We start from the raw sequence: 17,286 nt of genomic DNA, 5'->3' as shown, positions 1-17,286 counted from the left end.
CTCCCTCTCAGGGGATATAAAGTTTTTTCTGAGGCTTTGACTGCTCGTATGTTTAAACAAAAAGAAAAACCTAGAGATCCCTGGTCTTATGGGTGCTTCTATCCCTTCAGGCCGATTGCTGTTATTTGGTAGTATATAATTTTTATTAAAATCCAAATATTTAGACAACTTAAAAGCTGTCTTACATTTCAGATTCAGAAGAAGAAAGATAAGCAGGCTCTTTCGGCTGCCATTTCTAACACTGCAGCAGGAACCTGGGTGAATGCCATTCACAAATTATCAGTTTGTGGAAAGTCATATTTCCTTTGTCAGTCACCATCACCCATTAGTTATACTAGAGGACAAGCCCATGTCCTTCAAGGGAAAGCAGAGCCTGAACTGGCACCAGGTAGCTTCTCAAAGGCTCATTTTTTTCACCTGGAAATTAAGAATATCTGACAACATCTTTTCTAATGTCTCTTCCAGCTCTAAAATGTCATCATGATGTCAACATTCATAGATAACATGTCCAAGCATTATAATAACTTTAAAAAAAAGCTAAAACAAATAGAAAAAGGTAAAGACAAGAGACAGATTATCTTCCCCTGCCTTTAGACCATGGACTATTGTAGTGGACACACATGCACATGTGTAAGTGTAATTCCCAGATAAATTCCATGACACATCCAGAGTGGTGCAGGAGCACCAAAGAAAAAGGAGATCACTTGATTACTTCTGATTAAGGGGATCAAAGCAGATCTAGAGAGCCAGGTCCATTGGATCGTGACCTTTAAAGATGCATGGGATTAAGTCAATTGGGGATGATTAGAGATGCCAAAAACAGAAATTGATAAAGGACGTTATGGTAAATTGATTAGTATAGATTAGAAATTTGGTACAATAAATAGCACTTTATAAATATTTGTTAATCTACATGTCATCAGAAGAGAGAGATGATGAAGAGAGGAGAAGGGAGGAAAGATAAAGTCATATAGCAAAGTTGGTGAGCTGGAGTGTGAGGTTCAAGGTCAAGTTTGGGGACAATGAACATGGAAAATTAAGTTGGAAACTAGTTTCAATCCCTAGGGCAAAATATCATACCCTACGAATGCATATCTAACAAACACCTGTTGCTAATGTCATTACTACTAAATAAGCCTATTTATGCTACTTTGTTTCTAATATTTGGTTTTAAAATAAATATTCCAACTATAAGGTAGACAAGCCCATTGTTCATAGATTAATTCTTTAGTCTAGGTCACATCTGTCTTATTGCTACTGATTAAATATAACAATGTTATGACAAGTTTTACCTCTCTTTATAAATATAATTATTGTATAGTTCATATCAAACTCAAAGCAAATGCATTCTCTTGGGAGGGAGTTCAATCACCTTGTGAAGCCAGCAGCTCACCACGTGATCTTGGCCAAGGTGTCCTCATTTGTAAGCTTATGGAGTTGGGCCAGGATATTTGTAGGGGTCCTCCTACTTCTCCATGAATATTGTCAAGATGAACTACTGACCAATCATGTTGTATCTCAATAAATTGCACAGATCACACACTCGTAGAAATCCTTAGTAAATAATTTCTGGGATGATGAAGATCTATCACTCACAGGGAATTATTTACAAGTATACCCACTAAGAATGGGGCAAAGTGTACAAATTTGCTCCCAATCCTCCAAAAAAATCTCCCTGACTCTTATAGATGCATGTCTAATAGCTTCAAAAAAAAAGTAAAATCAATAACTTTCTTCAGGATTCTGAAAACCCTTCTTTCACAATAATAGAAAGCACAGACGAAGCTTGCACACAGTAAAACTATTTTTTTTGGAGCAAAGGACTGTGGGACCTATGGTAGTCCCTTCTGTGTCTGTGCTCAGTGGACCATCCGGACCCATTCGCCGAGGCCTCTTCCCCGCTCTCCCCTCCAGATTCACACTCCTCATCTACTACATGAAATAGAGGTTTGGGCCTTAAAGCAACCCTTCGGCTCCCTCCAACACGCTCTTCTTGGCTTGTTTTTCTTTGATAGTCAAAGCTGGATAGCTTCCGTCCTCTATTTAAATTCTTCATTGGGATTATTTCTTGTGTCAGTTGTCTTTCTTGAAACGACCTTGTTCGAGAGTGTGCGTTGAACATGATCAAGGAGAGTTCTGAATCATTGCTGTCATTATCTAGGAAAATATGACAAAAAGAGGAAGGAACAAGACCCATGATCAGAAAGAAGACTTACTATCCAGGTGGCAAGAGCCCAGAAGGAAACAGAGTTCTTCTTGAGACTCTAGCTCTAACCCTAAACTTTCTGACCAGCACGATTTTCTCCTTTTCCTTTTCCTTCCGCAAGCAAGGGAGTAGAATACAGTTAACTCCTCAACAATGTGGGGATTAGGGGCTCTGACTCCCTGCACAGTCGAAAATCAGTGTATAACTTAACCTACAACTTAACTTCTAATAGCCTACTGTTGACTGGAAGGCTGACAGAAAACCGAAACAGTCGATTAACACGTATGTTAGATATATTACATAGTACTGTAGTTTTACAATAATGTAAGCTAGAGAGAAGAAAATGTCGTTAAGAAAATCTTAAGGGAGAGAAAATACATTTACAGCACTCGTATGCATTTACTAAAAAAAAAATCCACAAATAGGTGGGCATGCGCAGTTAAGACCTGTGTTGTTCAAGGGTCAACTATAGAAGCTACATGCACAGTGTTACAGATAAAGAGAAATGTGTGGAAACCTGTGTATCAAGCTCATCTCCTCCAGGTAAATAAGGGAATGTTTTTTACAAAATCGAAACAATTGACCATAAGGCATAAAGATGCTTTGTGTTGTCAGAGACCAATGTTAAACTGAAGGTGAGGTGGTACTGTGATATGAAAATGGTTGTTTTATCTCAGTTTGTTTTTTAATCATTGGTTACCAGAAAGCACTAAATCTGAGTTTCATCTCTTCAACCTTGAACTAGCTAATCTTGGAGAAACAGGGATGGGGTGTGGGCACAGCAGAGAGCCCTGTGTGCCAAAACAACCATGACCAGATGCTCTCATTTCAAACGAGGTAAGAGGATGTAAAGATTGTGGCTGCCACACATGGCAATGATAATTATTGTAACGTCTATTTATTGCACTAATCATTTTACATCTCTTATGCCATTTAATCCTCATAATAACCCTGTGTGATGAGGAAAATTGTGATGCTCATTTTATAGGTAAAGAGGCTGAGGTTTCAAGAGGTTAGGTGACTTTCAGTATCACACAGTGAAGATGGGACCAGACTTTGAGCAGAGCCCGTCCAGCTGTGCATCTACCCCTCATCAGGCTGTCACTGTCTTCTTTATACATGTGATGTGCAGGTTGGGAGGGCTGCACCATGAAAGGAGGAAAGCCATTGAGTATCTATGCAACGTCCCCTCTTGGTGACCTTCCAAATATCTCAGCCATGGCCAGGACACTGCCTTTTCCTTGCTTCACTTGTGCCCATATCCTTGAAGGAATATTTTTCACAAATCTCTTTAATTCTCATTTCCTCAAAATTTTAACTTTTTAAATTTCTTTTCTCTTTAAATATTCTCCTGAGAATTTAGATATTTTAAGAATATTATGTTTAAATATGAAAGCAGGGTTCTTTCTCCCATTCTCTCCTCCTTCCTAATAAAGCAAAGCAAAACAAAACAAAACAAAAACAAAAACAAAATCCCCAGACTTAGAACTAATAAGCACAGAGGTATATATTTGACAAAATGTGTTTAGGAGGTAGGACATCAGAAAATCTTAAAATACTCTGTTCAATAATGTTTCTCCAAAATGTAACCAAATTATCCCAAGAAGGTAGCCTGGAAGTTGAGTGGGAGGCAGGAGCCCCCACGTCTGCCCCCAAGAGCCCAGCCTTCCTCTCACTCCCCTCTTCCCCCTCTTGCTTTCCAACCACTCCTTCTGAGCACATTCTCCCACCAGCAGACAGATTCTAGCCACAGCTTCCTGACCACATTCTGAGTATTGAAAAGTGGGGTCTAAGCACTAGAAAGAGGCTTAGGCAGGTGAGCTGTAAGGTTTCACTCAACTTAAGTCATTAGACCTGTCCAGAATGGAAAGAAGCAGTTGACTGGAAAGTGGAAGAAGGAAGGAGGAAGGAGGAAGGAGGAAAGAGGAAGGGCAGGGACTGTGCTTTGTCCCACCTGCACAATCCCCCTCTGAGTCAGCACCCCAGCCCCACAGTTCCTGGGAGACATCAGCGGAGACCTCCGCAATGAAATCCGAATATCTGTTCTTCTATTTGCCACCTGACTGAGAGTCTTAACTTCTGGACATGGGCAGCCGGAGACAAAACGAAGGAGAAATGGAAAGTGCTTCTGCTCAGGGCAGGGCAGAGCATAATACTCAGGGATGAAAGTGGACAGGTAACCCAGTACAGACTTAGCCCCCAGTGCGACCTTCTTCCCTACACCACCTTCTTCATGGTTTTGTTTTGTTTTAGCTGTGATTTAAAAAAAAAAAATAAAGTAAAATTAAGCATTTTAACTATTTTTTTCCATAATATTCTGTGTAGTTCTGTGGCACAAAGTATATTCACATTGTCCTGTAACCATCACCGCTCTCCACCTACAAAACTTTTTCATCTCTTCCAGTGTACACAGGTTTTAAGCAATCTCTGGAATATGAGGGGGATCCAGGCAGGACCTCTTAATTTATAATACTAAGAGAACCCCAAGGGCAAAGGAGCCTTGGAAGAGTATGTGGAGTCCCCCAAAGAGGCAGGGAGCTCTTGAGTATCTAAAGTAAGAGCTGTTCATTGGAGGCAAGGGGAGAGTGAGGAAGAAAAATGCTCCAAGTCACAGCCTGGTTAGCCAGGGACTACTGTGGGATGGACGTCTTCTCCTTCCGTGTTCCCTCCTAGAGCTTCTCTGGCCAGTCCCTGACCTTGTCCTGGTGCAGAAAGATTTCGAGTTTGGAGAGAAGATGGACTCAAATTATTGTGTCCGTATACAGAAGAAGAACTATCTCGGGCTCACCCTGTTTATTATTTATCATTCTTTATAACATATTCTCTGCTTTACAGAGAGGAAACGACAGCTAAAGTTTTATGTTTTCTTCACATAAGTCCTGTATCTATTTTTTCCTGGGATTTTATGGTTTTTACTTAAAGAATAAGTGAGATGCCTTTTAGGGTATCTACTGAAAGGCTAGAACCCTTTACCTGTTTTCCTGTTGGATAATGTTAAACAACTTCCTCTCTGGAATAAGTCCCACTGTGTAAGGCATAGGATTCTTTTAACGTCCTGCTGTGTTTTGTTAATAATGCTTTGTTTAAGATTTGTACGTTAATGCTCAGGTGATGCTCAGGTGACCCTGTCTTTTGGTGGTCATCTCCTGCTACCTCATCACATGATGTGGATGTTTGTCTCATGAGAATGACTGTGAGACTTTCATGTTTTCTATTCACTCCAACAACATAAATAGCAACAGATGATTTTTAAAAATTAATCTTTTATACACCCTATAACTGGTGCTCTTTTGTTTTGTTTGTTTGCTTTTGTTTGTGGATTAGCTCCTTTATTACATAATACTAGTTACGAGACTGTGATCTGGGAATGAATTACTAAATCAACGAGACAGAAGTGAGAGTCCAAAAGTCTCTCAGGATAAATGACTTTAGTACAACAAAGGTGGCATGTCATCCTTAAAAAAAATGGTGCTGAGACAGAAGCATAACTGTTTGAAAACGATTTGTATCTTAATCTACATGAAGATAAATCTCAGTTGGTTTGAAATTAAAATGGGAAAATTAAACTATTAAAGTTCTAGATGAAAAATATTGGGTAAATCATTTTTTTAATTTTTCTGTGGAAAATCAAGCAGATTTGATTAATCAGAATCTGAGTAGCAAGTATGTCTAAAAGCTAAAAGGTAAGTGTGAAACGAGAAAAAAATTGGCAACAAATGAGACGATGGATGATATCCTCGTTGTACCATGTTCCTCAAATTCATTTTAAGAAAACAATCAAATAGGAAAAAATGGGTAAAGAAAAATCAGAGACTTTCCAAAAAGAAATACAGTTGCCTCTAAAAATATGAAAAGACATTCAATTGCACTGAAAATAAAGAGGACTTGTATGAAAATTAAATATGGTACATAACACTTATCCTATTATATTATTCAAAAGTTTGACAACAACCCAGTTATGGTAAAAGATTTCAGAAATGACCTTTCCTACAGGCTGTTGGTATGCGGGTAAATTTAAATACATGTAGTTTTTTACGTAAAAATTTTACTTCCAAGAAAATATACCAAGGAAATAATTTATGTAAAAATCAAGTGATCTAAGGCACTTTTTATATTTCATTGCTTATTTTCATTAAAATGAGAAATACCTTAAATATTTATTAGTAAGAATTTTTTAGCTAAATAAATTACGGTGTTTTTACATAATTGACTATTATTAAGTCATTAAAAATGATCACTAGGTTCATATCTATTGACATGGAAATATTATTGGGTGAATTAGACAATTTATAAGTTACAAAACAATAGCTATACTATGGTTCTTTGTATAATGTGATGCTGGTGTGTTTGTGACTTATTTTTTTGTATCAGGCACGGGTAGTATTGGGATCAGGATGGTACAGAGAGAATTAAAGACAGATTACATTGGGGTGTTGGGTTTCAAGTGCTTTTAACTTTCTAATGATTTTCTATACTGATTGATTTTGATTTTATGTCAAGCATGTTTTTAAATCAGAAAAAAATAAAATTTTATTTTAAAGAATAATTATATTCGCTCTTCGAAGATTTAATTCTAAAATCCATTGTGATTAGTTTATTTGAATTTCCAATGAGATTTTAAGTCTTAAAAATTCAGGAAAATTAAAATAGAAAATATGACCTATTATATATATTATATGTTACCTTTGATGATAGAAATCATATTATATACACATTTTTAAAATAACAACCTGGCTTTTATTAGAACAACAGGCAGTTTTAATAATCCTAAGAATTCTACGTAAGAATTAGATATTAAATGGGAAACATTTAATCAGTAAATTTGAGGGAATTATTTTAGCAAAATTTAAGCAACTTTGGAGGTTTCTGCTAATATTTATTTAAACCATGGGTGAAGTCCACAACTTCGAAAAAAAAAAAAAGTGCTATTTTCTGGTTCTCTACGACAGAGCTCAACAGATTCCGACCCTTGGGCTATCACCACCTGCCGCCTGTTTTTGTATAGCTGAGGAGCTAAAATGGTTGTTATATTTTTAAATGGCTGGAAAAAAATTAAAAGAATATTTCATGACAAGTAAAAATGATATGAAATTCACATTTCAGTGTTCATCAATAAATTTCTGAATTAGGTTAATAAAAATGTTTTCTCTCTTTCTTATCATATTAGTGCCTATGTAATAGTCTTGATTTTGCATATTGGCCCACAAGCTCCCAAATATTTGCTATCTGACCCTTTTCAGAAAAGGAGAAGTGTCGCCAGGCACACAGGTTACCTGTGAATTCAGCAGCCCTGGTGTCTCTTCTCACTGGCAGAGAATTGTTACAGGGAAAGGAGAGGTAGCGGATGTTTTTGGTAGCAGCCTGTGGGAAACAAGTAGAAATAACAACAGAGTTAGCTACTGCAATCTGGAGTTTCAGGTGCCAAACAACGTGAAGGACACAGACCTATCCTCTGGCCTCTTGCTTGGATTATGGACTTTCGGTTACCTTTGTTTAAAAAAAAAAAAACCAGAATGCTTCAGTCTTTAATATGTATTTCCTTCCCCTCTCATGATAAAATGCACCATTATAAACCTCTCAAATTTACTCCCACAACTGCACTGAGATCAGGGTACAGATGAGGGTCTCTCCAGAGCCAACCTCCATCTAGAAGGCCCAGTATGGCTGGTTCGATATGGCCTCAAACAGAATAGTTTGATGCACAGGGGGTGATATGAAGGTAAAGCCCAAGCATCTCGGCAAAACAAATTCTTCTCTATATCTTCTTGGGAGAGAAGGAAACTTCCTAGAGTTGGGGGCCCCAGTCCACAGAGGTCCCCTGAAATGCTTAGTTCCTGGCCACCGTGAAGTCTGGTCTAGACTCAGCCCAGCGAGCATGTTCCAGTCAGGAACACACCCTGGAGGGTAGTTTGCTGCCACGAACCCCACGGACAGACCCCTTGGGTTCCTCAGGCCTGGGACCCAGAGAGGGACACCCAGATGATACAAGACATCACTTGTAAAATTCTTAATCTTTTAGCAGGAAATGAAATGGGACATCTCTTGCAGAGTTCTTAATCTTTTTAGTAAACCTAGTTAAGTTTTCTTTTTTCCTTTCTTTGGGAAAAGGCCTTCTCCCTCAAATCCTGATAATTGCCCCGAAACTGGTGACTCAGATCCTCTGGCTATTGATAAGTGTCATGGGCCCATTGTGAGTAGAAATGGTATAAGGCCAGGCAGGGCTCTTAGAGTCTGAGAGGGGAGGGTTCTTTAGGCCAAAGTTCTTTTTACTCATTAAGAAATATATTAACCAAGCCTGTTTCCCCTTACTTGCTTAATAGGCAAATCAATAATAGAAAATTAATGGATATATGTTTAAAATAACAAGTTTGTATCTTCTTTTCCTTGTCTAGGGACTGAGGTGGCACTTCCGCAGGAAACCTAAGACCATGTTCTGAGACAGAGAAAGAAAGAGCTCCATGAAACCCCAATAGGCAGGGACTATGACCCTTCTCAGAAGGAAGCAGATACAGAAGAAGAGACCACCCTTCCCTCAACATCCATACTAATAATAAGGGAGTTCATGGCTCTTAGAAAAGAGTTAGACAGGAAAGTTAGTTAGGGGGTTTCAGGTCTGCCTGCAAAGACACTGAGGTCATCCTATTCTAGAAAGGGTCCACTCTAGTCTGCCCACAATTAAGCAAGCCAGAAGGCATTTTTGAGCTAAAAGTAACTCATAGAAAGAAACAAGAGCAGAAAATTGTGTACTAGTTTCAGTCAGTCATCTGCACCTGCTCAATAAAGACCCCAATGATCTTTAATTTACCTGAGCCTCATTATATCATCATTATAAATATGATGCATATGCCCAGAAGTTCATTAATAACATTATAACAGACTGAATTCTGAGAATAAACATGAGCAGAAAGCAAATGATAAATCACTGAATCCTGTCATTCTTAGTTGTCAGTCGAGGAAGGCTACTCTTCTAAGAAAAGTAACCGCTCACAGCAAATAAGGATAAAATCCCCAAAAGCTTTGTTACCAGGCTTTTGAGCCACACTTCTCTTGCTCAGGCCCACCTGCACATCTGGAAGTGTACTTTCTCTTCTAATAAAGCTTTTCTTTTCCACTTTATTTCGGTGTCTTGCTCAATTCTTTGTTCAAGACATCAAGAACCTGGACAACATGCCAAAAGAGGAACTCCACTCTCCGGTAACACAGAGAGGGACACCCAGACAGGGATACCCAGAGAGGCCTGGGACCCACGTATGATGACCCATACCCTCTTGCTTTGAATTTCCCTGACAACAAGGCGGTAATTTTCTTTGTTTGTTTAAATGTCATGGCAGCCACAGGAGGAGGCCCAGCGCGCAGGTGAGGCCCCAGCCCCCACCTTACCGGCCTTCCCCATGGCAGGCTCTGGCCTTTCCTCATGCTCTCCCGCAAGGCGTTCTGGCGGCGGCTCAGGATCTCTTTAGCTTGCTTCTCGCTTGTTTGGGGTTTGAGGTTGTATTTGTTGTAGGACAGTGTCTGCAGAAAGACAGAATGGCAAAGATGTAAGGACAGCTCCAGTACAACCTTCAGCCTCAGGAAGCAATGGAAATGTCATGAATTAAAATACTCCTAGAGCAAGAAGACCAAGCAGAAAACTCTGGGACCAAGGCCACCCCTCTCAGGACAGATCTGTGGTTGGAGCCTGAGTCTCTGGCCCACAGAGCAATGCTATCCATCTGTACTGTCCCTCTATCATCCTTGCAGCGGTCTAGAGGTTACTTCAGCTTCCTTGCCAGTGAAGATCTTGTACCGGATGAGCTGAAGGGTGTGGCTTCAGATGGGAATGACTGGAACCCCCAAGAAAAATAGACCCAGCAGGACCAGCTTAATTTCGAACTCAGGATCTCCCAAAGTCAAATCCTGAACTCATTCCAGCCTGGCCCCAAAGTGACTCCTGACTCCCAAGATGTCTTCTTTCAAGCTGTGGACTGTGAGAAATGCCCCAGCTTCCATGGGAGGCCTATGCCCTATCACTCAAGCTGGGAGTCTCCAGGTGTTACCTTTTGTGACAATCCTCACAATGGTAGGCTGCCCACTAGAAGCAAAGCAGACAGACAGTTGCCCTGGGTTACATGTTTAGAGCAGTTTTCTCTTTAAGAGGACCATGCTGGAGGGGACGGGTCATATGACCCATGTAAAAGACATAGTGAGAAAGGAAAGACAGGAAGGGGAAGGTCTGGTGAGCTTCACTCTCTCAAAGTAACAAAAGTGGAGGCAAAAGCCACCTCAGAGGCTTGGAAGGCCCTCTGTTTATTATTTATGTTCTCCCTTGCCCTGTCTGCTGATTTGGGGATACTGCATAGCTTAGAAGAGAGAAAGCTGGAGGACAGACTGAAAAGGCACACTGATGAATGAAGAAGAAAGGTGGGTATCTGAGAATCGTCATAAAAGGAAAAGAAGAGATATATTTGATTAAATCAAAGTTTCAGGAGGACTCCCCCAGAAATGTCCCTACTATGCCCTTTGGTCCGGTTCCCAAGTGCCAGTATAGACTCCATTCCATCTTCCAAAATTGAATATGCCTAAATATGCCTAATATGTCTCTATTTATTTAGGCTTTCAGCATTGTGCTTTCAATACTCTAATTTAAACCATCTCAATTTTCTGAGCTCAATTACAGCCAATCAGATTGAACAGCGGCTCTCATGGGAGTCCAGGTGCCATTTTTTTTTTTTTTTTTTTTTTTGCCAGTTAACCTCATTTTAGATTGTGCTGGAATCCTAGGATCTCTATATCCATTTCTGGACCTTCCTCTAAATTCAATCTTCATCAACATGGGGAAGGGGTGTGGCTCTCAACAATCTAATCCACATTCTTCAAACCAGGAAGTTCTTAACTATTTATCTAAGGCAGAATGTGATAGTGTCACTGAAACAGTTTCACTTGGAATGGTTTGAAAGCTGTTGAATTTACTCTAAGCGTGCTATGATTGATGCTGACCTATATTCCTTCAGCAGGTGCAGAGCTTTTTGATGTCACAGTCACCTTAATCACTGACCTTTGCAAAACAGGAAGCCAGAAAACATTTACTTTCACTGGATCATGTCAGTCTAGAGTCATGGAAAGAGCCCTGGGTAGGCAGTTGGAGGACCTAAGGTCCTAACTTAGATTTGTTTTGTGAGCTTAAACAAGTCAGATAAACAATTCCCCTAACCTGGGCATCTCCCATTTGAAAATTAGGAGCTTTGACTAAGACTTTTTGGTCCCATCAAGACTATGACCTACGACATAGCCACAAAAACCAAGTCCATTAAATGAATTCATTTATAATTACACTTGAGAATTGGGATGTTCCATTGAAACCTCAAACTTAAAACAAACAAACAAACAAAAACCTTAATTAGAGGACACAAGTTTACATGTCATTTGACTAAATCAAAGTTTCAAGAGGACTCACCCACAACTCCCAGAAACTTTCTTTCTACACCCTTTGGTCTAGTTCCCAAGTGCCAGTATAGACCCCTTACATTTTTTTTCTAAAACTAAGAAATGATATGCCTAATACGTCTCTTTTTATTTAGGCTTTTAGCACTGTAGTTTCAATATTCTAATCTAAACCATCTCAATTTACTGAGCTCTATTACAGCCAATCATATTGAGCAGCAATTCTCATCAGCATCTAGGTGCCATCTTTCTTTCTACGATGCAGGGGATAAGCTCCATCTCTGGAAGGAGAGGGAGCTGCTGGATCGGGAAAGCAGGCTGCAGGGCTAAGGGCAGCCTGACCCCTAGGGCCAGCAACTGGATTTGCATGTCTTTTTATACTACCGGTGCCAATTTTACAGCAGAAACATAACGACTAACTTTCTGTTCTCCAAACAAGGCAGGGAGAAAGTGTTCAGCAAGAAGGTTGTTTTAGAGAGGATAATGTGAGCAAGAATTGATTTCTGAAGGAGAACTGGTTCCAAGAAGAGGCAACAGAGACAAATCAGATGGCTTATACGCACCCTTCGTCGAACTTGGTACATGTTGCGTGTCAGAATGTCCCTCATAGACTCCACATCTTCAGGGGAAAGCCTTTTGATCTCTTGTATCCTGTGGGCCCTGGAAACATCATTGGAAGAAGGCAAGCATTATTATTCAGTCTTGGCAGGAGTGCCACAAAATTATCAGTGTACTTGTGGGAGTTCTAAGTTCCAGAACCCCTGTTTTTACATAATCTTTCCTATTGTTTTAGTAAGTTCATGTGACTTGTCAGTATGTGTGTCTTGACCTACATTTTGAAAATATAGTTTATTTGCCTTTACTTTTTATAGGGGAAATATTGTAACTCATTTTTTAAATAGAGGTTTAATGTGGTGACAAACCACATTGTTTTTTTCCTCCATATCTGTTTTGCAAAATATGATAAAAACCAATTATTAGAAAATAAAATTTTTGAAAAATATCATGAAATGCAAACCACATGTTTTACTCTTAATTCAACAAAAATAAGATTACTCAGTCAAGGCTGACTCTTAGTTAAGTTTGTCTTATCGGGGACAGGTAGAGGACAAACTGCTCACGGACAATACCATCCACGTATCACATTTTGAGTAGCATTGAGATAAGATAGTATTAAAATTTTATAAGTACGTTTATGAGTACATTTATCTTAGAATTATCCCTTTCAGGATTTTATCTTTGGATAAAGAATAATCGTAAGAAACTAGTATCACATTTTACAAGGAAAATTAGACCATTTTCATCATGAAAAAGCCAGCCCAGTTCTGAGACACTGGGAACTCTGTGCAATTCTAGAAACAGTTGACTGCTCACTGCCTTGGCACTGACCAGCTCCCCACAGCTTCCTTCACCATGAGCACCCTCCTCTGAGACGGTTCAAAACACAAGTCATGCCCAGGTTAGCAGTCAATGCACAATCGTCCTTTGAGGACTTCAAAATCATGACATTGTTACATGTAGAATTCATGTGTGACAAATATTTTTGATTTGAATCATTTTAATTTAGTGGAGGTAATTTCTAAAACTTTTTATTGCATGAGTAATATATGTTCACTGTAGAACACACAAGCTAAAGAAAAAACTAAAGAAAATTAAACCTATCTTTAAAAAAACTTTTTTAATACTATCACCGCTCCCACCCTTAACATCTTAGTATAAACTCTTAGAATTTTTATTTTTTTTCCCCTTTAGCTGCATCTCTTCTGAACTCATAAGAGTGCTACTGTGCTCATATCTGCTTGCAAAGGTCTTTGGATAATTGATCACAGAGATGAGTAGTTATTAGTTTCAATACAGGTCACTTTTTTTATTATGACCAATTTTATTTCATAATACAGGCCACTTTTTAAGTATTTTTTCCTAAACATTAGCAGCAATATAGCTATAAATAGCAAGGAAATTTTGTAACTAGTGTAAAATCGGCAAAATATTTTTAAGGATTTGGATACTGGCTATCACAATATGCCAGAATTGTTTAGCGATGCTATCTGTACACTGACTAATGTCCTTTTTCCATTATCGAAATTAGAGTTTCCATATATCAGAACTGCAAATGCCAGCACTGCTGATATTCAGTCACCACCCTTACTGATCTACACATTATTAGAAGGGTATTTCAACCTGTTTAAGTGTCTTTCAAATAAAATCTATTCCTATTTAGATACACCCACACGTTCCCACAATCTGAACACATTCTTTTATTATGGAGGAAATAATCTATTGCTAAGCAGAAACAACAGCTAATCAAACAGTTCCATTATCTGTGTGCGTAATAAAACAACCAAATACAAAAAACCACTGATGAGGGAAATGGTCAAGTTAAACTTAAGATAGCAGTAGATCTAACATGGCACTCTCCCTGGTTTATGATTGACCATGATGGGAAGGTCCACTCAGACTGCTGGTCTGGTGTATAACAGAGGTATACCAAAGGTATCGCCTCTCATCCACAGCAAGAAGCTGCAGCTATAAAATTATGCAAACAAATTATTTACTTGGGCAAGGTGATACCTGGAGTTTTCTACATGCCACTCTGTTAGCAAAATCATCTCTGAAATAATCATATCGTGACCACAGGAAATATACGATCCTTAGAAAAACTGAATGTTAATAATCTCTAGATCAAAAAAGTAAAACAAGAAACTTAAAGACACTTATCACTTGAACATTCATTCATGATCCGTAAAAGAAATCTTTGTTGCCTTAAATAAAAGTTCTATGATGATTTCATGGCTATTAAAATCGAACTGGGAAAATCTGATTCTAAACATATCTGAATAAAAGGTTCACGTTCCTCTTAATTTTTTTAAAAATCAGATGCTATGAAAATGTAAAAAGAGACTTCAATTTTAAACATAGCAATGTAGATATGAAATCTTATAGATGCTATATTCATACCATAATATGAATTCTTCCCCCAAATCAAATATTACACCCTGATTCATTTAGAAGAATCCACCCTCTTTTAATAGCTTTATACATGAAATCCGTGGGAAACGTGTGCTAAGGTGACTCAGGAAGATCCCCACTAAGTACACAACGGCGCCAACAACTCTTCTGTGAGTGCGGGTGCCTTCCTTGTGTCTTTTTAGAAAAGTCACCAACACCACCAGCATTTAGAATGAGTGAAGAATGGCAGAGGATAAGGCCTGGGTCCCCACAACACAATGTCCCATTATGGAATGAAAATGGCACGGGAACCTTCATTTCAGAGTCTTTGTTGTAAGAATGCATTAAGGTATACGTACACTTGGATACGTGATCAGTTTAAAAATTCTTAAACTACACTAAATTACTTTATGCTTTTTTATAAATGGTGTGTAAAATCATTCAGTAGTTTTTAAATATGATATTTTGAAGTTGTGTAGTTATAGTTTGCTATGCCTCTAAATTTATAAATATTTCAGTGTCTCTTTAATATTAACCATTTTTTTTTAAAGCTTCCTCACTTTTAATCAGTGTTAACCTCTATCTTATGATATGTCTGAGAGCTTACTACTCACTGGTAAAATGAGGTGCCTCATGTTTAAAATAATACTTCAAATGCATACTCTCGCCTATTTTAGGGGTCGAATAAAATAACACATGTCAAAGTAATGAAATTCCATCAAATCAACATCATCAGCACTGTGTTACAGACAGCTTTTAGTGGGAGTAGTCTCCTGAAGGTCAGAGTTTGAAAATCTAAACCCCTTGTAGAACAATTGCTTAAACTTCTGAAGAAAAAAAATATATGTGCATTTTGCTGTTATCATTTCATACAGAATAATAAAAAGCGAGCTGAGTACACACTTCTTTTTCCTATTATTGTATGAAGGTTTGTTTACTAAGAAATTAGCTGCTTTGATCTCAGGAGAGGAATTCCTTTTTGCTTGATGTCCTACCAATTTCTGATGAGATCAAATAAATGCAATTTAAATATAAAACTTGTATTAAATATCAGTTTAAAAATTCTCCTCTCCCACCCCAGTTAACTGGCTTGGGCTATAAGTAGAAAAAAAAAAAAATCTCTCTAACCTACGAGATTCTCTTATTAATCTTGAATCGATGTCTGAAAAAGTAACCGAAAAACTGTCTGAAAAAATAATTGACTCGACAGAAGGGCCCTTTCCAAATTGAGCTGGTTTACAAATTGCCTTGAGGTCAGAAATGAGGGCAACTGTTTATGACCCAGGCAATGTAATATGGAGATTTGAGTTATGTTTTAGCACAGCACAGGTTGATTCCCATTTGAGATAAGCACCCCTACATTCCTGGACCAAGTGCTCACATACCTAGTAAGCCAACCGATTGAGAAAGCTCTAATGGTATAACCTGCTCGAAACTGTCCAGCCCTCCTGCCAGGCCCTGAGTTAATTTCCATTCATCCTTCAGTGAACAGGTCAACCGCCTGGGGACTAGAAGGTTTTCATCTCTCATGCTCTCAGAGCTCCCTATACTTTAGGGTTGTATATTTGTGACCTTTTTTATTAACATGTTCTTTTGTATTAATGTCATGACCTTGCTAAAGTAGGAGCTCCATGAGGGCAGGGACTGTGTCTGCTTTCACATAATAGGTGCCCAAGGACAGGGTTGGGACCAAGATGACACGAGTGAGGTGCTTGCCTCTGGCGAGGGGACACCAAAGAATTCAGTTATCAAGTAAAGTAGGATTTGAATGTAGTGTTTTAGACAATAAAGGTCAATGCAAAAAAATCCATGATGAATAAAATCTCATCATTTTAAATAAAGACAGGATCAATAGTACTGATTTTTCCTCTGCCTCAGGCTCTACTACGGCACCGCCAATAAATATTTGTTAGCACAGTCTTGATATAGTATCAGAAGTTTCCTTAAAGCCCTGGGATGGGCAGCACCAAAACAAACAAACAAACTACAAAAACAGTCTCACTGAAAAATAAGGCAGAAAGCTTTCCGTTTATACCACAATGGCCCCAGGGACTTTGCTACTTTAAATTTTCCCAGGCTGTGTAAGCAAGATGATGGTGTTTCTGATTCATTAACAAGTAAGGGGTGAGAAATAACAGTCAGACATTAGCGACAATTTTATTGCTATCTATTCTTAGCTCTTCTCTCAATTTGCTTTTCAAACATGAGGACATAATTAAAGCTCATGAGCAAACGTCCTTACTGGCTGAAGATGACAGGATGAAAGAGCTGGTGATCCTTAGCCTAAATATACATTCAGAAACATTTTCCCAATTCATAAATCATTCCTCGGAAGGAAGCTGAGCATCTTTGGTGGGGTGGTGAATTAATTCTTGTAATACTGAAGGGGCTCTTGTTAAATGTCCAAGAGTTAAAGCAGCTTTCAAAAATTTCTTGCCAGTTCTTGGGACAATTGGTTTCCACATGCTCCAATATAAGCATTATGCTTCAAAGCAATCATCTGCTGTTAGTGGTGGGCTTAGATGCAGCCTTCCCCTCCCTGCGCCCTGCTTCCACACCAACTTCCTAAGGCCCTCTGTGCCACAGGAGGCCAGTCCCCTCCCACAACTTGTCCAAGCTGGTCTCACCCAGACTCAAGGCAAATCTCACAATCTCACACAGATCTTTGCCTTAGACACAATTACAAACACAGCTTTCTCTTTAACTAGCAC

The 17,286-nt window shown here is 38.8% G+C and overlaps 1 protein-coding gene across 1 annotated transcript in view; it reads right to left on the bottom strand.

Annotated features, from left to right (window-relative positions):
* Positions 1-892: 892 nt before the first annotated feature.
* The window catches only part of SLC9A4 (solute carrier family 9 member A4), a 51,673-nt gene continuing 35,279 nt past the window's right edge, over positions 893-17,286 (bottom strand). Inside the window, exons 9-12 of the mRNA XM_039840075.1 lie at positions 12,190-12,286; positions 9,587-9,718; positions 7,480-7,567; positions 893-2,157 (exon numbers count right to left, since the gene is read on the bottom strand). Of these exons, the coding sequence (XP_039696009.1) occupies positions 1,802-2,157; positions 7,480-7,567; positions 9,587-9,718; positions 12,190-12,286 (673 nt within the window). The 3' untranslated portion in view covers positions 893-1,801. The remainder of the gene's footprint in view (positions 2,158-7,479; positions 7,568-9,586; positions 9,719-12,189; positions 12,287-17,286) is intronic.

Source organism: Pteropus medius, unplaced genomic scaffold (genome assembly GCF_902729225.1).
Source record: "Pteropus medius unplaced genomic scaffold, Ma_sr-lr_union100, whole genome shotgun sequence".
NCBI classification, from domain to species: Eukaryota; Metazoa; Chordata; class Mammalia; order Chiroptera; family Pteropodidae; genus Pteropus; species Pteropus medius.
The sequence above is the reverse complement of the archived record's forward strand: the minus strand, read 5'-3'. Positions and strand labels throughout refer to the sequence as shown.